The sequence below is a fragment of the Agelaius phoeniceus genome, chromosome 3 (assembly GCF_051311805.1).
Source record: "Agelaius phoeniceus isolate bAgePho1 chromosome 3, bAgePho1.hap1, whole genome shotgun sequence".
Taxonomy (NCBI): domain Eukaryota; kingdom Metazoa; phylum Chordata; class Aves; order Passeriformes; family Icteridae; genus Agelaius; species Agelaius phoeniceus.
The window spans coordinates 1,283,570-1,310,192 of NC_135267.1; the positions used below are offsets into that span (position 1 = coordinate 1,283,570).

Below are 26,623 nucleotides of genomic sequence, written 5' to 3' on the forward strand. Positions count from 1 at the left end.
ACAGCAACGGGATCCACAGCAACGGGATCCAAACCGGGATCCACAGCAACGGGATCCAAACCGGGATGGAAACTGGGATCAACACCGGGATCTGCACCGGGAGCCGCAGCAACAGGAGCCAAACCGGGATGGAAACCGGGATCAACACCGGGATCAACACTGGGATCTGCACCGGGAGCCACAGCAACGGGATCCAAACCGGGATCCACGGCACCGGGATCCACAGCTCCGGGATCTGCACTGGGATCCACAGCACCGGGATCCACAGCACCGGGATCCAAACTGGGATGGAAACCGGGATCAACACTGGGATCAACAGCACCGGAATCCACAGCACCGGGATCAACACCGGGATCAGCACCGGGAGCCGCAACAGGATCCACACCGGGATCCACAGCACCGGGATCCAAACTGGGATGGAAACTGGGATCTGCACCGGAATCCACAGCACCGGGATCCAAACCAGGATGGAAACCAGGAGCCACAATGGGATCCACACCGGGATCCACAGCACCGGGACCCAAACTGGGATGGAAACTGGGATCTGCACCGGAATCCACACCGGGATCAACAGCACCGGGATCCAAACCAGGATGGAAACCAGGAGCCGCAACAGGATCCACACCGGGATCCACAGCACCGGGATCCAAACTGGGATGGAAACCGGGATCCAAACTGGGAGCCACAACGGGATCAGCAGGATCCAAACCAGGATCCAAACCAGGATCGGCACTGGGATCGGCACCGGGATCAGCACCGGGAGCTGCACTGGGATCCACACCGGAATCATTGGGATCTGCACCAGGATCAACAGGATCTACACCGGGAATTGCAGCGGGATCAGCACCGGGATCATCGGGATCAACAGGATCAGCACCAGGATCTGCACTGGGATCCACAGCACCGGGAGCCACAACGGGATCAGCAGGAGCTGCACTGGGATCAGCACCAGGATCCAGACCGGGATCGGCACCAGGATCACCGGGATCTGCAGCAGGAGCTGCACCGGGGTCCGGACTGGGATCAGCACCGGGATCAGCAGGATCAGCACCAGGATCCGGACTGGGATTGGCACCAGGATCAGCAGGATCCACACCGGGATCAGCAGGATCTGCACTGGGATCTACAGCTGGATCCGGACTGGGATCAGCACGGGGACCTGCAGGATCTGCACTGGGATCCGCACCAGGATCGGCACCGGGATCACCGGGATTGGCACCGGGATCCACACTGGGATCACTGGGATCGGGATCATTGGCATCATCGGGATCGGGATCAGCATCGGCATCACTGGGATCGGGATCAGGATCGGGATCATCGGGATCACTGGGATCAGCAGGATTGGGACCAGCAGGACCAGGAATCCTTCCCTAAATCCCTTCCTTCCCAAGTCCTTCATTCCCTTGGGAATCCTTCCCTTCCTGTCTGGGAATCTTTCCCTCTCTCCCTTGGGAATTCTTCCTTTCGTGGAAAACTTCCCTCAATCCCTCCCCTCTGGAATCCCTCATTCCCTTCTTTTCCTCGGGAATTCTTTCCTTCCCTCCCCTCTGGAATCCCTCATTCCCTTCTTTCCCTCGGGAATTCTTTCCTTCCTTTAGGAATTCTTCCTGAAATCCCTTCCCGAAATCCCTTCCCTTCCCTTGGGAATCCTTCCCTTCCCTTCCCTTTGGGATTCCATCTTTTCCTGGCGTCCTTCCCTTCCTTTCCTTGGGAATGCTGAGCTCCCTTGGGAATCCTTCATTCCCTCCCTCCTTCCCTTGGGAATCCTTCCCTCCTCTTCCCTCTGGAATCTCTCATTCCCTTGGGAATCCTTCCCTGAATCCCTCCCCTCACCCACCCTTCCTTCCCTTGGGAATCTCTCATTCCCTTCCTTCCTTTGGGAACCTTTCCCTTCTCTTCCCATGGGAATCCTTCCCTAAACCCCTCCCAAATCCTTCATTCCCTTGGGAAAGTTTCCCTTCCTTGGAAATCTTGAGCTCCCTTGGGAATCCTTCCCCAGATCCCTTCCCAGTCTTTCCAAATCCTTCGTTCCCTTTGGAATCCCTCGTTCCCTTCCTTTCCCTCGGGAATTCTTCCCTTCCCAGAATCCTTCCATCCCCTTCCCTTGGGAATCCTTTCCCAAATCCCATCCCTTCCAAATCCACCATTTCTGGGGAATCTTTCCCTTCTTTTCCCTTGGGAATCCCTCCCTAAATCCCTTCCCTAAATCCCTCATTCCCTTGGGAACCTTTCCTTTGGGAATCCCTCCCTTCCCTTCCCTTTGGAATCCCTGATTCCATTGGGAATTCTCCTTTCCCTTGGGAATTCTCCTTTCCCTCTGGAATCCCTCATTCCCTTGGGATCCCTGATTCCCTTGGGAATTCTCCATTCCCTTGGGAATCCCTCCCTTCCCTTCCCTTCCCTTTGGAATCCCTCATTCCATTGGGAATCCCTGATTCCTTTGGGATCCCTGATTCCCTTGGGAATTCTCCTTTCCCTTGGGAATCCCTCAATTCCCTTTCCTTTGGAATCCCTCATTCCCTTGGGAATTCTCCTTTCCCTTGGGAATTTTCCTTTCCCTCTGGAACCCCTCATTCCCTTTGGGATCCCTCATTCCCTTGGGAATCCCTGATTCCCTTGAGAATTCTCCTTTCCCTCTGGAATTCCTCATTCTCTTGGGAATTCTCCTTTCCCTTTGGAATCCCTGATTCCTTTGGGATCCCTGATTCCCTTGGGAATTCTCCTTTCCCTTGGGAATTCTCCTTTCCCTTGGGAATCCCTCCCTTCATTCCCTCATTCCCTTGGGAATCCCTCATTCCCTTGGGAATTCTCCTTTCCCTTGGGAATGTCCCTGCCAGCCCCTCCCCTCTCCCTTCCTGCCCAGCTGCTGCTGAATTCCACTGGAAATCCTGGGATTCTCCAGGATCCCCCACAATTCCTGCTTTTTTCCCGGGCGTTTTTTGGGATTTAAGTTAATTGGGGTCGGGGCTTCGTTAATGGGAATCGGATTTTCCCCATTCCCTTGGAATTCTGGGAATTCTGCCCGAGGGTTTTCCCACCTGGAGCCTCCCAGGCAGGGAATTCCAGGGCTTTGTGGGAATATCCCAAAGTTTTCTGAGGATATTCCATAAATTCCTGACAATATCCCAAGTTTCTATGATGATATCCCATAAATTGCAGTCAATATCCCAAGGTTTCCCAGGGCTTTGTGGGAATATTCCAAGATTTTCTGTGGATATTCCATAAACTTCTGAAATATCCCAAGTTTCTATGAAGATATTCCATAAATTTCTGTCACTATTCCAAGGTTTTGTGATGCTGTTCCAAAGGTTTTCTGATATTCCATAAATTTCTGAAAATACTCCAAAGTTTTCTGTTCTCTCGTTTTTTTTAATGGGAATATTCCAAGGTTTTATGAGAATTTTCCAAGGTTTCTATGGGAATATTCCAGGGTTTTGGGGGGGGATATTCCAAGGTTTTATGGAGATATTTGGGGGTTTTTTAGGAATATTCCAGGGTTTTTTTGGGAATTTTCCCCCCTCATAGAACCCAAATCCCATCCAAGCTCCGGCGCCTCTGGAAAATCCAAATCCCAAGGAAAAATCCAGCAATCCCAGCAAGAGGAACAGATTTATTTATTGGGAACATTTCTGAGGGAAAACTTGGGAAAATCCAAGTCCAAAACTTGGGAAAATCCAATGGGAAAACTCGGGAAATCCCAGCCTCAAAAATGAGGGAAAATCCAAAGAAAAAGGAGGGAAAATCTGACCTAAAAGAAGGAAAATCCAGCCCAAAAAAAAGAGGGAAAATCCAGGAAAAATCTTGGGAAAATCCAAACCCCAAAAAGAAGGAAAATGAGGGAAATTCCAGCCCAAAAATGAGGGAAAATCCAACCCTAAAAACTTGGGAAAATCCAAACCTGAAACTTGCGAAATCCAACCCCAAATTGGGAAAATCCAACTTCAAAGGGAGAATCCATCCCAAAGTTTGGGAAAATCCAAACCCCAAAAAGAGGGAAAATCTGACCTAAAAGAGGGGAAAACTCCAGGAAAAATCTTGGGAAAATCCAAACCAAATAAATGGAAAATGAGGGAAATTCCAGCCCAAAAATGAGGGAAAATCCAACTAAAACAGGAGTCAAAATCTGACCTAAAAGGGGGAAATTCCAGCCCAAAAAGGAGGGAAAATCCAACCCTAAAAACTTGGGAAAATCCAAACCTGAAATTCAGGAGAATCCAACCTGAAAACTTGGGAAAATCTGACCTAAAATAGAGGGAAAATCCAAACTCCAAAGAGTGGGAAAATGAGGGAAATCCAACATAAAAGTGGGAAAATCCAATGGGAAAACTCGGGGAATTCCAGCCCAAAAAAAGAGGGAAAATCTGACCAAAAAAAGGGAGAATCCAACCTAAAATGAGGGAAAACACAATGAAAAAAACGAGGGAAATTCCCACCTAAAAGGGAAAATCCCAACCCCAAAGAGGGGGAAAATTGGGAAATCCAACCGAAAATGAGGGAAAATCCAACCTAAACTTGGGAATTCCAGCCCAGAAAAGGGGGGAAATCCAGCTGAAAAAAAAAGAGGGAAAAACTGACCTAAAAGAGGGAAAAAAAATCCAGGAAAAAGCTTGGGAAAATCCAAACCCCAAAAAGAGGGAAAATGAGGGAAATTCCAGCCCAAAAATGAGGGAAAATCCAACCTAAACTTGGGAATTCCAGCCCAAAAATGAGGGAAAATCCAACTGAAAAAAAGAGGGAAAATCCGACCTAAAAGAGGGAAAGTCCAGCCTGAAAAAGGGGGAAAATCCAACCCCCAAAAAAGGGAAAACGAGGGAAAATCTGACCTGAAAAGTGGGAAAATCCAATGGGAAAACTTGGGAATTCCAGCCCAAAAAAAGAGGGAAGATCCAACCTCCAACCTGAGAGGATTCAACCTGAAAAATTGGGAAAATCTGATCTGAAAATGAGGGAAAATCCAACTGGAAAAGGAGGGAAAAGCTGACCTGGAAGAGGGAAACTCCAGCAAAAAAAAAAAATTGGGATAATCCCAACCCCAGAGGGAAAACCCAGCCCTGAAAATTTGGGAAAATCCAACCTCAAAGAGAGAATCCAACCCAAAATCCAGGGAAAATCCAAAGCCCAGAAGAGTGGGGAAAAGGAAGGAAATCCAGCCTAAAAGGAGGGAAAATCCGACCCCAAATTTGGGAAATCCATCCTAAAATCCTGGGAATGGGATGAGCCCGGCTCTGGAGCACAGCCCAAGGAAAGCTGGGAATGGGCATGGATCTGGAAATCTGGGAATTGTTGGGTTCTGGAAATGTGGGAATGGGCAGGGATCTGGAATTCCAGGAGTTTCAGGCTCTGGAAATGTGGGAATGGCAGGGCTCTGGGAATGTTGGGATCTGGAATTCCAGGAATGCCGGGCTCCATAATCCCAGAATCCGAGGAATTCCAGCTCTGGAACCCGGGGCTTTCAGGGCTGTTATCCCAGGAATCCCAGCTCCGTTATCCCAGGAATTTTGGGCTCTGGAATCGCAGGAATCCCAGCCCTGTAACCCCGGGAATGCCAGCTCTGTCATCCTGGGTTCTCAGGGCTTTGGAATTCCAGGAATCCCAGCTCCGTTATCCCAGAATTCCCACTCCATTATCCCGGAATTCCCGCTCTGTAATCCTGGGAATGCCAGCTCCATTGTCCTGGGCTCTCAGGGCTTTGGAATTCCCACTCCATTATCCCAGAATTCCTGTTCTGTTATCCCACAATTCCCACTCATTTATCCTGGTTACTCAGGGCTCTGTTATCCCAGAATTCCCATTCTGTTATCCCAGAATTCCTGTTCTGTTATCCAGGTCTCTCAGGGCTGTGTTATCCCAGAATTCCCACTCCGTTATCCTAGAATTCCTGCTCTGTTATCCCTCATTCCCATTCTCCCTCATCATTCCTGCTCTGTTATCCTGGCATTCCCATTCACTTATCCCGGCATTCCCGCTGTCCCTCATTCCCGCTCCGTGGTTATCCCGCCATCATTCCTGTTATCCCATCCCTCATTCCCGCTCCGTGGTTATCCAGCCGTTATTCCCGATATCCCATCCCTCATTCCCGATATCCCGTCCCTCATTCCCGTTATCCCATCCCTCATTCCCGATATCCCATCCCTCATTCCCGCTCCGTGGTTATCCCGTCCCTCATTCCCGATATCCCTTCCCTCATTCCCGATATCCCATCCCTCATTCCCGATATCCCACCCCTCATTCCCGTTATCCCATCCCTCATTCCCGATATCCCATCCCTCATTCCCGTTATCCCATCCCTTATTCCCGTTATCCCACCCCTCATTCCCGATATCCCATCCCTCATTCCCGATATCCCATCCCTCATTCCCGATATCCCGCCCCTCATTCCCGATATCCCATCCCTCATTCCCGATATCCCATCCCTCATTCCCGATATCCCACCCCTCATTCCCGTTATCCCGCCCCTCATTCCCGTTATCCCGCCCCTCATTCCCGCAGCCGCAGCGCTGCAGTGACCATGGCGGCCGCCAGGGGGCGCAGCGGGGCCGGCGTGCGGCGCATGCGCAGAAGAGCTCCCGCACGGGCCCCTGCGAGGGCATTCCCGCCCTGTTATCCCGGCTATTCCCGCTGTCCCCTTTGGGCTGTGCTATCCCGCATTCCTCTGTCCCTCATTCCCGCTCCGTTATCCCATCATTATTCCCGTTATCCCGCCTCATTCCCGCTCTCCCCCCGGCTGTTGTTCCCGGCATTATTCCCGACTCCAGCTGCAGCAGGGCAGTGACCATGGCGGCCGCCGCGGGGCTGGCGGGCGGCGCATGCGCAGAAGGGCACGGGCCCCTGCGAGGGCATTCCCGCCCTGTTATCCCTCACCATTCCCACCCCTCATTCCCGCTGTCCCTCAGGGTTGTGTTATCCCATCATTATTCCCGTTATCCCGCCTCATTCCCGCTCTCCCCCCGGCTGTTGTTCCCGGCTCCAGCTGCAGCAGGGCAGTGACCATGGCGGCCGCCAGGGGGCTGGCGGGCGGCGCATGCGCACAGGAGCTCCCGCACGGGCCCCTGCGAGGGCATTCTCGTCCTGTTATCCCTCACCATTCCCGCCGTCCCCCATCCGTCAGGGCTGTGTTATCCCATCATTATTCCCGTTATCCCTCACCATTCCCGCCGTCCCCCATCCCTCATTCCCGCTGTCCCTCAGGGCTGTTATCCCGTCATTATTCCCGTTATCCCGCCATTCCCACTCTCCCCCCGGCTGTTCCCGGCATTATTCCTGGCTCCAGCTGCAGCACGGCAGTGACGACGGTGGCCGCCGCGGGGCTGGCGGGCGGCGCATGCGCAGAAGAGCACGGGTTGCTGCGAGGGCATTCCCGCCCTGTTATCCCTCACCATTCCCATCCCTCATTCCCGCTGTCCCTCAGGGCTGTGTTATCCCGCCATTATTCCCGTTATCCCGCCTCATTCCCGCTCTCCCCCCGGCTGTTGTTCCCGCAGTTCCCGGCATTCCGGCAGCTGCAGCAGGGCAGTGACGATGGTGGCCGCCGGGGGGCGCCGCGGGGCCTCGCGGGCGGTGCATGCGCAGAAGAGCTCCCGCACGGGGCCCTGTGAGGGCTCCCGCGCCGCCTCCGGGGGCAGCGGCGGCCGCGACCCGAGCGCGGCCTGGTACGCGGCCTCGTCCAGGGAATCCTCCGAGCACGAATCCTCTGGAATAACGGCAGGGACAGAGGGAGGGACAGAGAGAGAGTGCGGCCGTTGGGAGCGGGTCCCGGGAATCCCGGCCCCGATACCAGCCTGGAGCTTCCCGATGTGCCCAGGGTGATCCCGACACTGCCAGGGATCCTCTGGGAATTGCAGCCCTCCACGCCCTCACAGACAGGAATTCCTTCCCAAGATCCCGAAACCCCAATATCCCAGCCCTCTGGAACGGCAGGAGAGTGTGGCCATTGGAAGCAGATCCTGGGAATTCTGCCCTGATCCCAGGGTGATCCCAGCCTTCCCTTGGGCACTCTCAGCAATTCTCTGGAAATTCCACCCCAGCCCCTCCTCACCCTCCCAGCCGGGAATTCCTTCCCAAAATCGCAAAACCCCAATATCCCAACATCCCAAAACCCCAAGATCCCAACCCTCTGGAATGGCAGAGGAGTGTGGCCGTTGGCAGCGGATCCCAGGAATCCCAGCCACATTCCAGCCCAGTGCTTCCTGATCTTCCCAGGGATCCTCTGGGAATTCCAGCCCAGCCCCTCCACACCCTCCCGGCTGGGAATTCCTTCCCAAAATCCCGAAATCCTGAAATCCCAAAACCCCGATATCCCAAAATCCCAACCCTCTGGAATGGCAGCAGGGAGCAGCTGTCAGGAGTGGATCCCAGGAATCCCACCCTGATCCCAGCCCGGCGCTTCCTCATCCTCCCAGGGTGATCCCGGCACTGCCAGGGATTCTCTGGGAATTCCAGCCCAGCCCCTCCCCAGACAGGAACTCCTTCCTGAGATCCCAAGATCCCAAAACCCCAAAACCTAAGATCCCAAAACCCCGATATCCCAAAATCCCAACCCTCTGGAATGGCGGCAGGGCGCAGCTGTTGGAAGCGGATCCCGGGAATCCTGATCCCAGCCCGGCGCTTCCTGATCTTCCCAGGGTGATCCCAGCTTTCCTTTGGGCACTCCCAGGGATTCTCCGGGAATTCCAGCCCAGCCAGGAATTCCTTCCCAAAACCCCACAATCCCAAGCTCCCCTTTCCCAGCGGGAATCCCATTCCACTCCCCTGTCCCTCCGCCCCTGTTCCCCAAATCCCGGATCCCCTTTCCCACCCGAGCACTCCCCGGATCCCTTCCTGGCGCCCATTCCCTGTCAGGAACTCCCGTAATTCCCAGCATTCCCGTTGTTTTCCCGGTACCATCGGATCCGTCGCGGGGCGGGGGCAGGTGGGGCACGCTCAGGGCCAGCATCTCCCAGAGCGTGAGGCCGAAGGCGAAGACGTCGGCGCGGTCCGAGATGGCCCCGTCCGGCTCCAGCGCCTCGGGCGGTGACCACGGCTCCGTGCCCACGTAGCACAGGGACGGGTCACTCACTGTGGGGGGAATAACGGGAATAAATCGGGAATAACGGGATCAATGGGATCAATGGGATATGGGGCTCTGTGCCCACGTAGCACAGGGACGGGTCGCTCACTGTGGGGGGAATAATGGGATAACGGGATCAATGGGATCAACGGGATCAGCGGGATCAATGGGATCAATGGGATATGGGGCTCTGTGCCCACGTAGCACAGGGACGGGTCACTCACTGCCATGGGATAACAACGGGATAACGGGATCAATGGGATCAGTGGGTTCAACGGGATCAACGGGATCAATGGGATATGGGGCTCCGTGCCCACGTAGCACAGGGACGGGTCGCTCACTGTGGGGGGAATAACGGGATAACGGGATCAATGGGATCAATGGGATCAATGGGATATGGGGCTCCATGCCCACGTAGCACAGGGACGGGTCACTCACTGCCATGGGATAACAATGGGATAACGGGATCAACGGGATCAAGGGGATCAATGGGGCTCCGTGCCCACGTAGCACAGGGACGGGTCACTCACTGTGGGGGGAATAATGGGAATAAATTGGGAATAATGGGATCAATGGGATCAATGGGGCTCCGTGCCCACGTAGCACAGGGACGGGTCGCTCACTGCCATGGGATAACAACGGGATAACGGGATCAATGGGATCAATGGGATATGGGGCTCTGTGCCCACGTAGCACAGGGATGGGTCACTCACTGCCATGGGATAACAACGGGATAACGGGATCAATGGGATCAGTGGGTTCAATGGGATCAACGGGATCAATGGGATATGGGGCTCCGTGCCCACGTAGCACAGGGATGGATCACTCACTGCCATGGGATAACAATGGGATAACGGGATCAATGGGATCAATGGGATATGGGGCTCCGTGCCCACGTAGCACAGGGACGGGTCGCTCACTGCCATGGGATAACAACAGGATAACGGAATCAATGGGATCAATGGGATAACGGGATCAATGGGATATGGGGCTCTGTGCCCACGTAGCACAGAGAGTGGTCGCTCACTGCCATGGGATAACAACGGGATAACGGGTTCAATGGGATCAATGGGATATGGGGCTCCGTGCCCACGTAGCGCAGGGATAGGTCGCTCACTGCCATGGGATAACGGGGAAAAATCGGGAATAATGGGATATTGGGATTGGGATTAATCTCACGTAGCACAGGGACGGGTCACTCACTGCCATGGGATAATGGGACAAAGCGGGATCAATGGGCTCAATGGGATAGTGGGATCAGGAGTGGGAATGGGATCGCTCACTGCAGCAGGAGCACAGGGATAGCGGGATCCATGGGATCGGGAATGGGATCGCTCACTGCAGCAGGAGCACAGGGATAGCGGGATCCATGGGATCAAAGGAAGATTGGGATTGGGATCACTCACTGCAGCGGGAGCACAGTGATATTGGGAATGGGATCAGGAGTGGGATCGAGATCGCTCACTGCAATGGGATCAGGATCAGGATTGGGATCGCTCACTGCAGCGGGAGCACAGTGATATTGGGAATGGGATAGGGAGTGGGATCGGGATCGCTCACTGCAATGGGATCAGGATCAGGATTGGGATCGCTCACTGCAGCGGGAGCGGAGGGAGCAAATCAGGAATGGGACCGGGAATGGGATTGGGAGTGGGATCACTCACTGCAATGGGATCAAAAGGATATCAGGAATGGGATCAGGATTGGGATCGGGAGGGGGATCAGGAATGGGATCGGGAATGGGAGTGGGATCGCTCACTGCAGCAGGTGCAGAGGGATCGGGAATGGGATCAGGAATGGCAATGGGAATGGATCGGGAATGGGATGGCTCACTGCAGTGCAATCGAAGGGATCAGAGGGATATCGGGAATGGGATCGGGAATGGGATCGGGAACGGGATCACTCACTGCAGCGAGAGCAATAAGAGCAATGGGAATGGGATCAGGATACTGGGAATGGGATTGCTCAATGCAGCGGGAGCAACGGGACCAGAGGGATATTGGGAATGGGATCAGAATACGGGGAACGGGATCAGGAATGGGATCACTCACTGCAGCGGGATAACAGGATCAGAGGGAATGGGAATGGGATCAGGAATGGAATCACTCACTGCAACAGGATCAACAGGATCAAAGGGATATTGGGAATGGGATCGTTCACTGTAATCCATGGGAATAGGATGAGATCCCATGTTTCTGGGAATCCCACATTTCCAGTAACCCCACATTACTGGAATGGGAATCAGGATGGGATCCATTGGAATAGGAATGGGATCCATGACACTGGGAATGGGAGTGGGATCCATGGGAATGGGATCGCTCACTTCAACGGGACCAAGGGATATCGGGAATGGGATTGGGAATTGGAATTAATTGGGAATGGGATCACTCACTACAGCGGGATCAAAGGGATATTGGGAATGGGATCCACGGGATGGGAATCCCCCATTCCCGCGGGACGGCTCCCGGTATCCCACCTGTCAGGTTCTCATCCAGGGGCAGGGAGACGCCGACGTCGCAGATCTTGACGGCCTCGAAGGCGCCGCGGACGACGACGTTGGGGGATTTGATGTCGCCGTGGAGCAGCCGCTGCTCCGTGTGCAGGTACTGCCGGGAATGCCGGGAACGCCGGGAATGCCGGGAATGGAGAGCCGTGGGATCGGGGAGGGGAACCGAGGGGAAACCCCAGATCCAGCCAGGAAACCTCCAGGCGTGGCTCGGAATCCACGGATGGAGGGATCCCATGGATCAGCCCGATCCTGCGGCCGCGCCTTGGGCACTGCCAGGGATCCTCTGGGAACTCCAGCCCAGCCGGGAATTCCTTCCCAAATCCCACAATCCCAAGCTCCCCCTTGGCCGGGTATTCCCTACATTCCCAGCTCTCCCAGCCTGGCATTGCATCCAGCCCCATCCCTCCTTGGGAAGGAATTTCGGGATCCAGGGGCTTCTCTGGGAATTCGGGACTCCAGGAAGGGTCTCCCTTCCCTTTTCCATCCCTGAATTCCATAAAAATCCCTCGGGATGGATCCTGAGTGTCCCTGATCCCAGAATCCCGGAATGGTTTGGGATGGGATCCATGGACCTTCAATCCCATCCCATTCCAACCTCGATCCCAGGCTGCTCCAGCCTTTCTTTGGACACTGCCAGGGATTCTCTGGGAATTCCAGCACAGACGGGAATTCCTTCCCAAGATCCCACAATCCCAAGCTCCCCCTTTCCTAGGAATTCTCTTCATTCCCAGCTCTCCCAGCCTGGCATTGGATCCCATCCCAACTCCTCTCTGGGAAGGAATTTCGGGATCCAGGGGCTTCACTGGGAATTGGGGACTCCAGGAAGGGTCTCCCTTCCCTTTTCCATCCCTGAATTCCATAAAAATCCCTGGGGATGGATCCTGAGTGTCCTTGATCCCAGAATCCCGGAATGGTTTGGGATGGGATCCATGGACCTTCAATCCCATCCCATCCCAATCCCGGATCCTGGGCCGCTCCAACCTTTCCTGGGACTCTCCCCGGGATTCTCTGGGAATTCCAGCCTGACTGGGAATTGACCTTCCCAAGCTCCCACCCATCCCCATCCCTATCCCAACCCGCCCAGCAGCTGGAAAGCTCCCTTGGCTCCCCTTTATCCCAGAATCCTGGGATTTTCCCGGAATCCCAGGGTTTTTTTCTCCCAGAATCCCAGGGTTTTTTCCCCCCAGAATCCCAGGGGTTTTTTCTCCCAGAATCTGAGTTTTTTTTCTCACGGAATCCCAGGGTTTTTTTCCCGGAATTCCCGGGATTTCCCCGGTACCTGGAGGCCCCTGGCCATGCTGAGGGCCACGTGCAGGATGGTGGCAGCCGGGAACATTCCCAGGCCCTGCTCCCGGCGCTCCTCGATGAGGTCGTTCAGGGATTTCTCCCCCCCAAATTCCATGGCCAGGCAGAGGCTCCCGTCCGGAGCCTTCGTCAGCGCCCGGTACCCTGGAATGGGAATGGGAGCCGTGGGATCAATGGGAATGGGAGCCATGGGATCAATGGGAACGGGAGCCGTGGGATCAATGGGAACGGGAGCCGTGGGATAAACGGGAACGGGAGCCGTGGGATCAATGGGAACGGGAGCCGTGGGATAAACGGGAACGGGAGCCGTGGGATCAATGGGAATGGGAGCCGTGGGATCAATGGGAACGGGAGCCGTGGGATCAATGGGAACGGGAGCCATGGGATCATTGGGAATGGGAGCCATGGGATAAATGGGAACGGGAGCCGTGGGATCAATGGGAACGGGAGCCGTGGGATCAATGGGAACGGGAGCCGTGGGATCAATGGGAACGGGAGCCGTGGGATCAATGGGAACGGGAGCCGTGGGATCAATGGGAACGGGATCCATGGGATCAATGGAAATGGGAATGGGATGGGAGCCATGGGAATGGGAGCCATGGGAATGGGGTCCAGAGGATCTGGGGGAATGGGAGCCATGAGAATGGGATCCATGGGATCCGTGAGAATGGGATCCATGGGATCCGTGAGAATTGGAATGGGATGGGAATGGGATCCGTGGGAATGGGAGCCATGGCATCCGTGAGAATGGGATCTGTGGGAATGGGAGCCATGGGAACAGGAATGGGATCCATTGGATCCATGGGGAATACGGGCTGTGGGAATGGGATCCGTAGGAATGGGATCCACAGGAATGGGAATGGCAGCCATGGGATCTGTGGGAATGGCAGCTATGGGATGGGAATGGGATCCATGGGAATGGGAGCCATGGGAATGGGATCCGTGGGAATGGGATACATGTGAATGAGATCCATGGGATGGGAATAGGATCCATGGGAATAGGATCCGCAGGAATGGGAGCCATGGGATCCATGGGAACAGGATCCGTGGGAATGAGAACTGTGGGAAGGGGATGGGATCCATTCGGATGGGATCTATGGGAATTGAATCCCTGACAATGGGAATGGGGATGGGATCCATGACAATGGGAATGGGATCGATGGGAATGGGACAGGAATGGCATCCATGGGATGGGATCTGCGGGACGGGAATGGGATGGGATCAATGGGAATGGGGATGGGATCCATGACAATGGGAATGGGATCGATGGGAACGGGACAGGAATGGCATCCGTGGGATGGGATCTGCGGGACGGGAATGGGATGGGATCAATGGGAATGGGTCCATAGGAATGGGATCCGTGGGATGGGAATGGGACAGCAGCAACAATCATGGAATGTTCTGGATGGGATTCATGGATTCCAATCCCATCCCAGTCCAACCCTGACCCCTCCCACCATCCCAGGGAGCTCCAAATCCATCCTTGGATACTCCCAGGGATCCGGGGGCTTCCCTGGGAACTCCAGAGGCACTGGGAGGTCTGGAATTCCCCAATCCCAGATCCCCCTCATCTCTCTCTGGAACTGGCTCCACCCCCTCCATTCCCATGGATCCATCCCTTCCATTCCCAACAAATCCAACCCAATTCCCAGCAAATCCAACCCCATTCCCAATGGATCCATCCCTCCATTCCCACGGATCCAAACTCTCCATTCCCAATGGATCCATCCCTCCATTCCCACGGATCCAAACTCTCCATTCCCAATGGATCCAACCCTCCTTTTCCATGGATCCAACCCATCCATTCCCAATGGATCCAACTCCTCCATTCCCAAAAAATCCAACCCCTCCATTCCCACGGATCCATCCCCATTCCCATCACGTCCAACCCCATTCCCAATGGATCCAACCAATTGGCATGGATCCAACCCCTCCATTCCCAGTGGATCCAACCCCATTCCCAATGGATCCAACCCCTCCATTCCCATTGATCCATCCCCATTCCTGTCGGATCCAACCCCTCCATTCCCGAGGATCCAACCCCATTCCCATCACATCCAACCCCTCCATTCCCAATGGGTCCAACCCCTCCATTCCTAAGGATCCAACCCCATTCCTGTCGGATCCAACCCCTCCATTCCCATTGATCCATCCCCATTCCCAATGGTTCCAACCCCTCCATTCCCATTGATCCATCCCCATTCCCAATGGTTCCAACCCCTCCATTCCCAAGGATCCAACTCCATTCCCATTGATCCATCCCCATTCCCATCACATCCAACCCCTCCATTCCCAATGGATCCAACCCCATTCCCAATGGTTCCAACCCCTCCATTCTCATTGATCCATCCCCATTCCCAATGGTTCCAACCCCTCCATTCCCATCACATCCAACCCCTCCATTCCCAATGGATCCGCCCCCATTCCCAATGGATCCAGCCCCTCCATTCCCATTGATCCATCCCCATTCCTGTCGGACCCAACCCCTCCATTCCCGAGGATCCAACCCCTTTCCCATCACATCCAACCCCTCCATTCCCAATGGGTCCAACCCCATTCCCAATGGATCCAACCCCTCCATTCCCGAGGATCCGAACCCATTCCCATTGATCCACCCCCATTCCCAATGGATCCACCCCCATTCCCATCACATCCAACCCCTCCGTTCCCGCGGGATCCAGCCCCGCCCATTCCCGTGGGATCCGCACCGACGATGTTGGGGTGCCGCAGGTTCCGCAGGGTCCGGGCCTCCTCCCGGAGCCTCCTCTGGAAGAGGCTGCGCTGGCTCTGGGAGCAGCCGGGGTTGATTTTCTTCACGGCCCAGGGGGAGCGGGGCAGCCCCCGCGGGGACCTGGCCCGGGAAAAACGCCGGAATTCCCACGGAATTCCCACGGGGAAAGGATCCCACCCCCCCCCGCCCGCCGTGGGACGGGGATGCTGTGAATTCCTCCGGGGGAATTTCCAGGGAAAGGGAATTTTTATCCAACCCCGTTCCCCGATGGAGCTGGTGGAGGGAAGGGACGGGGCCCAAAATCCCTGGAATTCCAGCTGGGAAAGGGTTATCCCAAAATAATGGAGCCCAAAATCTCTGGAATTCCAGCTGGGAAAGGGTTATCCCAAAATAATGGAGCCCAAAATCCCTGGAATTCCAGCTGGGAAAGGGTTATCCCAAAATAATGGAGCCCAAAACCTGGGGATTCCCAAGAATGGAGCCCGAATCCCAGAATTCCGGCTGGGACAAAGTTATCCCAAAATAGTGAAACCCAGAATCCCAGAATCCCAGCCAGGGAAAGGTTATCCCAAAATAATAGAGCCCAAAATCCTGGATTCCTGGGAATGGAGCCCAAATCCCAGAATTCCAGCTGGGAAAGGGTTATCCCAGAATAACGGAGCCAAAACTGCCTGGAATTCCAGCTGGGAATGGGTTATCCCAAAATAATGGAGCCCAAAATCTTGGAATTCCCAAGAATGGAGCCCAAATCGTGGAACTCCAGCTGGGACAAGGTTATCCCATAATAGTGGAGCCCCAAATCCCTGGAATTCCAGCCAGGTTTTATCCCAGGAATGGCCCCAAATCCCTGAATTCCATCCAAGGAAAGACCAGTGGGCTACTCCCAAAATGATGGAGCCCAAAATCCTGGAATTCCAGCCAGGAAAGGGTTATCCCAAAATAGCAGAGCCCAAAATCTTGGAATTCCATCTGGGAAAAGGTTATCCCAAAATAATGGAGCCCAAATCCCTGGATTGCAGCTGGGACAAGGTTATCCCAGAATAATGGATCCCAAATCCTGGAATTCACAAGAATGGAGCCCAAAATCCTGGAATTCCAGCCAGGACAGGGTTATCCCAGAATAATGGATCCCAAATCCCGGAATTTTCAGGAATGGAGCCCAAATCCCAGAATTCCAGCCAGGACAGGGTTATCCCACAGCACTGCGCTCCTTCCTGGCTCCACAATTCCCAAATCCCTCCCTCGGCTCCGTGTCCACGGGGAGGAAAACCGGGATCACCTCCGGGGTTTCCCGGGATGATTCCCGGGGCCATTCCCAACCTTTTCATCAGGTAGACGCTGACTCCGGTGCCGAATCCCAACTTCTGCATGAAGGGAGAGGCCGGGATGGTCACGGACACGGGGCCGGGCTCTGCGGGGGGAATTCCCGGTAATCCCAGGGAAATCCCGCTGGGATCGGGATCTGCTGATCCCATGGGAATCCCACTGGGATCGGGATCTGCTCATCCCAGGGAAATCCCGCTGGGATCGGGATCTGCTGATCCCATGGAAATCCCGCTGGGATCGGGATCTGCTGATCCCAGGGAAATCCCTGCTGGGATTGGGATCTGCTGATCCCATGGAAATCCCGCTGGGATCGGGATCTGCTGATCCCACAGGAAATCCCACTGGAATCGGGATCTGCTGATCCCACGGGAAATCCCTGCTGGGATTGGGATCTGCTCATCCCACGGGAATCCCGCTGGGATCGGGATCTGCTGATCCCACAGGAATCCCCGCTGGGATTGGGATCTGCTGATCCCATGGAAATCCCGCTGGGATCAGGATCTGCTGATCCCATGGGAAATCCCACTGGGATCGGGATCTGCTGATCCCATGGAAATCCTGCTGGGATTTCATGCTGATCCCATGGGAAATCCCGGATCTGCTCCTCGGGAATCACCCATGGGATGGGAGGGAACGGCCTCGAGCTTCCAGGGGAAGTTCAGTTGGATTTTGGGAACAGTTCCTGCCTGGAATTCCCAGCCCTGGAGTCCCCATTCCCAATGGGATTTAAATCCCGGGGGATTTCGAGGTCACGGATCCTCGGCAGAGCCGGGAACGGCCGGAATTGAATTCCTGGCCCGAAATATTCCCCGATTCCCACGGGATGCTCCGAGCCCACTCCTGACCCGGATTTTTAGGGAAGCTCCTTCCAACCCCCCCCAATGTTTTCCCAAATTCCGGCTCCGTTCCCTGGGGGGGTTTGTTCCCTAAAAAACGGAGACCCCGCAGATCCAGCCCCAATTCCAGAGGGGAATTCTGGGCAGCACAAGGAGCTGGCATGGGAAATGGGAATGGGAAAACAGGGATGGGAAATGGAGATGGAAACGGGAATGGGAATGGGGATTGGGAATGGGGATGGAAAACCAATCCCAGCTGATCCCAGGGATTTCCCACCCGGATGTGCTCCGGGATAAAACTGGGAGGAAGAGGAGGAAGGGGGAGGGACTGGCAGGGTTTTCCTGGGAATCTGTGGGATTGTCCCAGGAAAGGTTGGGCAGGGCTCGGAGCAGCCTCTGGAATTCATCCCGGGATCCCTCCAAGGCCTTTCCCGTTCATGATCCCGGATTTGGGATGAGGGCGTTCCCCTGGAGCAGCCTCTGGGGCCTGGCACCCCCTTTGGGAATATTCCCACCCCCTTTGGGAATATTCCCACCCCCTTTGGGAACATTCCCGATCCTTCTGGGAACATCCTGATCCCTTTAGGATCATCCTGGGATCAAACATCCCAATACCTTTGGAAATATCCCATCCCTCTGGGATCATCCCCATCCCTCTGGGACCATCCCGATCCCTTTGGGAGCATCCCAAACCTTTTGGGAACGTCCCCATCCTTTTGGGAAGATCTTTGGGAGCATTCGAGGATCAAACATCCCAACCCCTTTGGGAGCATCCTGATCCCTTTGGAAACATCCCAAACCCTTTGGGAACATCCCAGTCCCTTTTGGGAACATCCCCATCTTTTTGGGAACATTCCGGGATCAAACATCCCAATCCCTTTGGGAACATCCCGACCCCTTTGGGAACATCCCCATCCCTTTGGGAACACTCTCATCCCCTTGGGAGCATCCCGACCCCTTTGGGAGCATCCCAAACCCTTTGGGAATATTCCCATCCCTTTGAGAGCATTCTGGGACCAAACATCCTGATCCCTTTGGGAACATCCCAAACCCCTTGGGAACATCCCAGTCCCTTTTGGGAACATCCCCATCCTTTTGGGAACGCTCTCATCCCCTCGGGACCATCCCGATCCCTTTGGGACCATCCCGATCCCTTTGGGACTATCCCCACCCTTTCGGGAACATGCCGGGATCAAATATCCCAATCCCTTTGGGACCATCTTGACCCCTTTGGGACCATCTCGATCCCTTTGGAAATATCCCAATCCTTTTGGGAACATCCCAATCCCTTTGAGAACATCCCCATCCCTTTGGGACCATCCTGATCCCTTTGGAAATATTCCAAACCCTTTTGGGAGCATCCCCATCCCTTTTGGGAACATCCCCATCCTTTTGGGAACACTCTCATCCCCTTGGGACCATCCCCACCCCTTCGGGAACATTCCAGGATCAAACATCCCAATCCCTTTGGGACCATCTCGATCCCTCTGGGACAACCCCGATCCCTTTGGGAACATCCCAAACCCATTGGGAACATTCCCATCCCTTTGGGATCATTCCAGGATCAAACATCCCGATTCCCTTTGGGACCATCTCGATCCCTCTGGGAACATCCCAATCCCTTTGGGAACATTCCCATCCCTTTGAGATCATTCCGGGACCAAACATCCGGATCCCTCTGGGAGCATCCCCATCCCTCTGGGACCATCCCCATCCCTTTGGGACCATCCCCACCCTTTTGGGAACACTCTCATCCCCTTGGGAGCATCCCAATCCCTTTGGGAGCATCCCGATCCCTTTGGGAACACTCTCATCCCCTCGGGACCACCCCGATCCCTTTGGGATCGTTCCAGGCCCGTCCCGCTGTTCCTCACCCGCTTTGTCCCGGCGCGCCGAGGGCGTGGGGGACTGGAAGGTGTCCATGGAGCCGATCCCGATCCCGATCCTGCGGGGCACGAGGGGACGTGGAGGGACCCTGAGGGCACTGGGGGGAATTTTGGGAATTGGGGGAAATTTTGGGAATTGGGGAAATCCTGGATTTGGGAATTGTTGGGGCCTGGATTTGGGAAATCCTGGACTTGGGGAATCCTGGATTTGGGAATTGGGAGGGCAGATTTGGGAATTGGGGGGAATTTTGGGAATTGGGGAAATCCTGGATTTGGGAATTGTTGGGGCCTGGATTTGGGGAATCCTGGATTTGGGAACTGGGGGGAACTTTGGGAATTGGGGAAATCCTGGATTTGGGAATTGTTGGGGCCTGGATTTGGGGAATCCTGGATTTGGGAACTGGGGGGAATTTTGGGAATTGGGGAAATCCTGGATTTGGGAATTGTTGGGGCCTGGATTTGGGGAATCCTGGATTTGGGAATTGGGGGGAATTTTGGGAATTGGGGAAATCCTGGATTTGGGAACTGGAGGAAATTTGGGGGACTGGGGAGGCCTGGATTTGGGAACTGGGGAATCCTGGACTTGGGAATTGGAGAAATCCTGGATTTGGGAACTGGGGGGTCCCACATTTGGGAATTTGGGGAGTCCCATGATTTGGGAGGTCCCAGATTTGGGAATTTGGGGGTTCCAGGCAGGAAAGATCCCAAACTGGAGGATGGAGGAAATCCCAAGGGATTCCAGCATGGGCGGGGGGGAGGAAATCCCAAACCAGGGAATGGGGGAGTCCCAGATGCGGGAATTGAGGGGATCCCCGAAATCCCGGACCCGGGAACTGGGATGGTGCCAGGCAGGGGGATCCCAGATTGGGGAATTGTGGAGCGGGGAGGATCCCAGCCCAGGGATGGGGATCCAGGGTTGGGATTCGGGAATTGGGGGGGGGGGGGGATCCCAAGATTTTGGGGCCGATCCCAGCTCCGGGAGTTCCCAGCAAGAGCCGCCGGTCCCACCTCGGTCCGGGGTTCGCTGGCTGCGGCCGCCGGTCCCGGGGAGCTCCGGGAGCCTTTTCCAGGGGCCGATCCCCGGCAATTCCGGGATCCTCTTCCCGCTCCCGGTGCCGATCCCTGGGAATTCCGGGGTCCTTTTCCAGGGGCCGATCCCCGGCAATTCCGGGATCCTCTTCCCGCTCCCGGTGCCGGTCCCTGGGAGCTCCGGGATCCTTTTCCCGCTCCCGATCCCAGGGAATTCCCGGGGAATTCCTGGGATCCTTTTCCCGCCTTTTCCGGCCGTTTTCGGGGCGCCGCGTTCGAATCGCGCGCGCGCGCTGGCGCCGGCCCCGCCCCTTCCTGGGGCGTGGCCAAGCACCAAATATGGCGAGAGGGGCGGGGGGGTGTGGGCGTGGCCAAAGCAGCGCGCGGGCAGGCGCGGGGCGTGGTCAGAGCGAGGGGGCGTGGCCGAGCCGAGCTGGCGGGGTGACGTAAGCGGCGCGCGCAGTGCGGGGGCGTGGCCAGCGCGGAGTGGGCGTGGCCCGGGCGGTGCCGAGGGGTTTTGGGGCGGCCCCAAAAGCAGCGGGGGGGGCGGGTTGGGGGCGCTCCGGGGGCTCCGTGGGGCTGGGAAGGATCAAGGAGGAGGCGGGGGAGTCCGTGGAAACAAATAAAGGCCCGAAAACCCCATAAAAACCCCAAAAATGTCCACAAAACCACATAAATGCCCTAAACCCCCATAAAACCCCCAAAAATGTCCATAAAACCACATAAATGCCCTAAACCCCCACAAAAATCCATAAATGTCCATAAAACCCCATAAAAGCCCCATACAACCCCATAAATCCCTCAAACTCCCATAAAACCCCCATAAATCCCTCAAACCCCGTAAAACCCCATAAAACCCCCAAAATACCTCTAAACGCCATAGACCCCGTAAATGTAAACGCCCTAAATCCCATAAACCGCTTTAAACCCCATAAAATTTCCCCATAACCCCATAAATCCCCTAAACCCCAATAAAACCCCCGAAATCCCCATAAACCGCCCTAAAACCCCAAAAATCCCCCAAACCCCAATAAAACCCTATAAAGCCCCATAAACCCCCATAAATCCTCTAAACCCCCATAAACCCTGTGAACCCCATAACCCCATAAAACCCCATAAATCCCCTAAACCCCCATGAAGCCTCACTAAACCCCATAAAATCCCCCCAAACCCCACAAACCCCGTAAATCCCTCAACCACCCCCCATAAAACCCCACAAATCCCCCTAAATTTCCATAAATCCCCATAAACCCCATAAGCCCCCATAAATGCCATAAACCCTATAAAAACCCCATAAACGCCCCATTAAACCCCATAAACCCCATAAAACCCCATAAACTCCATAAAACCCCATTAAACCCTATAAACCCCAATAAACCCCATAAAACCCAGAAATTGCCATAAACCTCAAAACCCCATAAACCCCCATAAAACCTATAAAACCCCATAAACTCCATAAACCCCCAAAAGCCCCATAAACCCATATAAACCTCATAAAACCCCATAAACCACATAAAAACCCCATAACCCCATAAACCCAAAACGCCATAAAACCCCATAAACTCCCATAAACCCCATAAATCCCCAGAAACCCCCCTAAAACCCTATAAACCCCATAAACTCCTATGAACCCTATAAAAACCCCATAAACCCCATGAACCCCATAAACCCCATAAACCCCATAAACCCTGTAAAACCCCATAAATCCCACAAATCCCATAAACCCCACAAAACCCCCAAAATCCCATTAAACCTCATAAACCCCATAAACCCCATAAAACCCCATAAGCCCCAAAAACCCTATAAAACCCCACAAATCCCACAAACCCCACCGGGAGAAGCACAAATCCTTTATTTCTCTGGGAACGATCCCATTCCCTGGGATCCAGGCTGGGGATGGGGATTTGGGGTGGGTTTGGGATCATCCATTTGGGATCTTGCCCGGCCCCTTTGGGATGGGTTTGGGGTTTCCTTTTGGGGCGGGTTTGGGGTTTTCCCCTTTGGGGCAGGTTTGGGGTCATTCTGTTATGGGATGGATTTGGGGTCAGTCCCTTTGGGGCAGATTTGTGGTTTCCCTTTGGGGCAGGTTTGGGGTTTCCTTTTGGGGCGGGTTTGGGGTCATTCCCTTATGGGGCGGGTTTGAGGTCATTCCGTAGCCCTTTAAGATGGATTTGGGGTCAGTCCCTTGTGGCAGATTTTGGGGTCATTCCCTTTTGGGGTGGATTTTGGGGTCAGTCCCTCATGGGGTGGATTTTGGGGTCCGTCCGTTATGGGGTGGATTTGGGGTCATTCCCTTATGGGGTGGGTTTGGGGTCAGTCCCTTGGGGCGGCTTTCAGGTTTCCCTTTGGGGCAGGTTTGGGGTCATTCCCTTATGGGATGGATTTGGGGTCATTCCTTTATGGGATGGATTTTGGGGTCATTCCCTCTGGGACAGATTTGGGGTCAGTCCCGTTTAGGGTGGGTTTGGGGTCATTCCCTGGCCCTTTGGGATGGGTTTGGGGTCAGTCCCTCATGGGGTGGATTTTGGGGTCAGTCTGTCCGCTCGGTGTCAGTCTGTCTGTTCGGTGTCAGTCAGTCTGTCCGGCCGGTGTCAGTCTGTTACGGGGTGTGTTTCGGTGTCAGTCAGTCTGTCCGTTCGGTGTCAGTCAGTCTGTCCGCTCGGTGTCAGTCTGTCCGCTCGGTGTCAGTCAGTCTGTCTGTTCGCTGTCAGTCTGTCTGTCCGCTCAGTGTCAGTCTGTCCGCTCGGTGTCAGTCTGTCCGCTCGGTGTCAGTCTGTCTGTCCGCTCGGTGTCAGTCTGTCCGTTCGCTGTCAGTCTGTCCACTCGGTGTCAGTCTGTCCGTTCGGTGTCAGTCAGTCTGTCCGGCCGGTGTCAGTCTGTCCGCTCGGTGTCAGTCTGTTACGGGGTGTGTTTTGGTGTCAGTCAGTCTGTCCGTTCGGTGTCAGTCTGTCTGTCCGCTCGGTGTCAGTCTGTCTGTCCGGTCGGTGTCAGTCTGTCCGGCCGGGGTCAGTCTGTTATGGGTGTGTTTCGGTGTCAGTCTGTCCGCTCGGTGTCAGTCAGTCTGTCCGTTCGGTGTCAGTCTGTCCGTTCGGTGTCAGTCTGTCCATTCGGTGTCAGTCTGTCTGTCCGCTCGGTGTCAGTCTGTCCGTTCGCTGTCAGTCTGTCCACTCGGTGTCAGTCTGTCCGTTCGGTGTCAGTCAGTCTGTCCGGCCGGTGTCAGTCTGTCCGTTCGGTGTCAGTCTGTTATGGGTGTGTTTCGGTGTCTGTCAGTCTGTCCGTTCGCTGTCAGTCTGTCTGTCCGTTCGGTGTCAGTCTGTCTGTCCGCTCGGTGTCTGTCAGTCTGTCCGGTCGGTGTCAGTCTGTCTGTTCGGTGTCAGTCTGTCCGTTCGCTGTCAGTCTGTCCGTTCGGTGTCTGTCTGTCAGTCTGTCTGTCCGCTCGGTGTCAGTCTGTCCGTTCGCTGTCAGTCTGTCCGTTCAGTGTCAGTCTGTCTGTCCGCTCGGTGTCAGTCTGTCCGGCAGCGCACTCCGGCGTCCTCGGCGTGGCCGCAGTTGGTGCGGCCCCAGCCCGAGAAGCTGCAGAGCTCCAGGGACTCCTCGGTGCCCGTGCAGGAGACGTCGTCCATCCAGATCTTCCCGGAGCCTGCGGACGGACACACGGACACCGGAACTACCGGGGATCCCACGGGAGCCATTCCCGAAACCCCAGGAACCGATCCCCGGGATCCCGATGACCCATTCCTGAATCCCACAGGAACCATTCCCGAATCCCAAGGAGCCATTCCCAAATCCCACAGGAGCCATTCCTAATCCCACAGGAGCCGGTCCCGAATCCCACAGGAGCCGTTCCCAAATCCCAAAGAGCCATTCCCAAATCCCACAGGAGCCATTCCCAAATCCCACAGGAGCTGTTCCCAATCCTAAATCCTGTTTCCGAGTCCCACAGGAGCCAATCCCCATCCCGAATCCTGTTCCCACTCCTGAATCCCATTCCCGATCCCAAATCCCGTTCCCCATCGCAAATCCCGTTTCCAAGTCCCACAGGAGCTGTTCCCCATCCTGAATCCCATTCCCCATCCCAAATCCCGTTCCCAAATCCCACAGGAGCCATTCCCCATCCTGAATCCCGTTCCCAATCCTGAATCCCGTTCCCGAATCCCACAGGAGCCGTTCCCCATCCCAAATTCCATTCCCAATCCCGAATCCCGTTCCCAAATCCCAGAGGAGCCATTCCCCATGCCAAATCCCATTCCCAATCCCAAATCCTGTTTCCAAGTCCCACAGGAGCCGTTCCCCATCCCGAATCCCGTTCCTGATCCCAAATCCTGTTCCCAATCCCAAGGAGCCTTTCCCTGGGATCCCAAGGACCTGTTCCCAAATCCTGAGGAGCCGTTCCCCATCCCAAATCCCGTTCCTGATCCCAAATCCTGTTTCCGAGTCCCACAGGAGCTGTTCCCCATCCTGAATCCTGTTCCCAATCCCGAATCCTGTTCCCAATCCCGAATCCCGTTCCCGAATCCCACAGGAGCCGTTCCCCATCCCGAATCCCGTTTCCAAATCCCACAGGAGCCATTCCCCATCCTGAATCCCGTTCCCAATCCCGAATCCCGTTCCCGAATCCCGTTCCCGTATCCCGTTCCCACTGCCATTCCCGTTCCTGAATCCCGTTCCCGCGGAGCCATTCCCGATCCCACAGAGCCATTCCCGCTGCCATTCCCGAATCCCGTTCCCATTCCCCATCCCGAATCCCATTCCCGGATCCCGTTCCCAAATCCCATTCCCAAAATCCGTTCCCGAATCCCATTCCCGAATCCCGTTCCCCATCCCGAATCCCGTTCCCAATCCCAAATCCTGTTTCTGAGTCCCACAGGAGCCGTTCCCCATCCCGAATCCTGTTCCCGAATCCCGTTCCCGAATCCCATTCCCGCATCCCGTTCCCTCTGCCGTTCCCGCTGTTTGGCGCACCTTGTCCGAAGCGCGCCATGCGGAAGACGTCGGCGGCGCCGGGGTAGCCCAGCATGCGGCACGCCACGTCCCCGTCCCGCCCGTCCCAGCCGTCGTCGCACACCGAGCCCCAGCGCCGCTCGTGGAAAATCTCCAGGCGCCCCTCGTGGGCCCCGGAGCCGTTCACCAGCCGCACCGAGCCCTCTGACGGAGCTGGGGACAGCAGCAGGGACATGGGGACACCAGGGGGGACATGGGGACAGCAGGAGGGACATGGGGACACCAGGAGGGACATGGGGACAGCAGAATGGACGTGGGGACACCAGGAGGGACATGGGGACAGGAGCCGTTCACCAGCCGCACCGAGCCCTTGGATGGAGCTGAGGGACACCAGGAGGGACATGGGGACACCAGGATGGACATGGGGACACCAGGATGGACATGGGGGACACCAGGATGGACATGGGGACAGTAAACGTGGGGACAGGAGCTGTTCACCAGCCGCACCGAGCCCTCCGAGGGAGCTGGGATGGACATGGGGACACCAGGATGGACGTGGGGACACCAGGATGGACAGGGGGACACAGCCAGGGGGGACATGGGGACACCAGGAAGGACATGGGGACAGTAAACATGGGGATGTAATCCATGGGGACAGGAGCCGTTCACCAGCTTCACCGAGCCCTCCGACGGAGCTGGGATGGACATGGGGACATGGGGACAGCAGGATGGACATGGGGACACCAGGAGGGGCATGGGGACAGCAGGATGGACATGGGGACAGGAGCCGTTCACCAGCCGCACCGAGCCCTCGGATGGAGCTGGGATGGACATGGGGACACCAGAGGGACATGGGGACACCAGGAGGGACATGGGGACAGTAAACGTGGGGATGTAATCCATGGGGACAGGAGCCGTTCACCAGCCGCACCGAGCCCTCGGACGGAGCTGGGGACGGACATGGGGACATGGGGACAGCAGGAGGGACATGGGGACAGTGAACATGGGGACACC

The 26,623-nt window shown here is 55.6% G+C and overlaps 2 protein-coding genes across 2 annotated transcripts in view; both read right to left on the reverse strand.

The window, feature by feature from the left end:
* Positions 1–6,459: 6,459 nt before the first annotated feature.
* On the reverse strand, positions 6,460–19,693 carry PBK (PDZ binding kinase). The gene is made up of 7 exons (XM_054653909.2): positions 19,628–19,693; positions 16,912–17,002; positions 15,569–15,711; positions 12,835–13,004; positions 11,523–11,652; positions 8,881–9,054; positions 6,460–7,690 (listed from the first exon to the last, which is right to left on the reverse strand). The coding sequence occupies exons 1-7, from the start codon at positions 19,674–19,676 to the stop codon at positions 7,446–7,448; spliced, it is 1,002 nt and encodes a 333-aa protein (XP_054509884.2). The 5' UTR covers positions 19,677–19,693; the 3' UTR covers positions 6,460–7,445.
* A 2,864-nt stretch (positions 19,694–22,557) lies between these two features.
* SCARA5 (scavenger receptor class A member 5) overlaps positions 22,558–26,623 on the reverse strand; it is a 36,945-nt gene continuing 32,879 nt past the window's right edge. Inside the window, exons 8-9 of the mRNA XM_077176434.1 lie at positions 25,631–25,822; positions 22,558–24,308 (exon numbers count right to left, since the gene is read on the reverse strand). Coding sequence (XP_077032549.1) covers positions 24,172–24,308; positions 25,631–25,822 — 329 coding nt within the window. The 3' untranslated portion in view covers positions 22,558–24,171. The remainder of the gene's footprint in view (positions 24,309–25,630; positions 25,823–26,623) is intronic.

Bases quoted from the DNA above. Each gene is read 5' to 3' on its own strand.
- PBK (XM_054653909.2), bottom strand. From the start codon at position 19,676: ATGGACACCTTCCAGTCCCCCACGCCCTCGGCGCGCCGGGACAAAGCG. The intron at 9,055-11,522 runs GTGGGATACCGG...TTCCCCCCACAG, and splicing joins CCTGGATGAGAACCTGACAG to TGAGTGACCCGTCCCTGTGC. The intron at 7,691-8,880 runs GTACCGGGAAAA...CCGTTATTCCAG, and splicing joins GCCCCGCGACGGATCCGATG to AGGATTCGTGCTCGGAGGAT.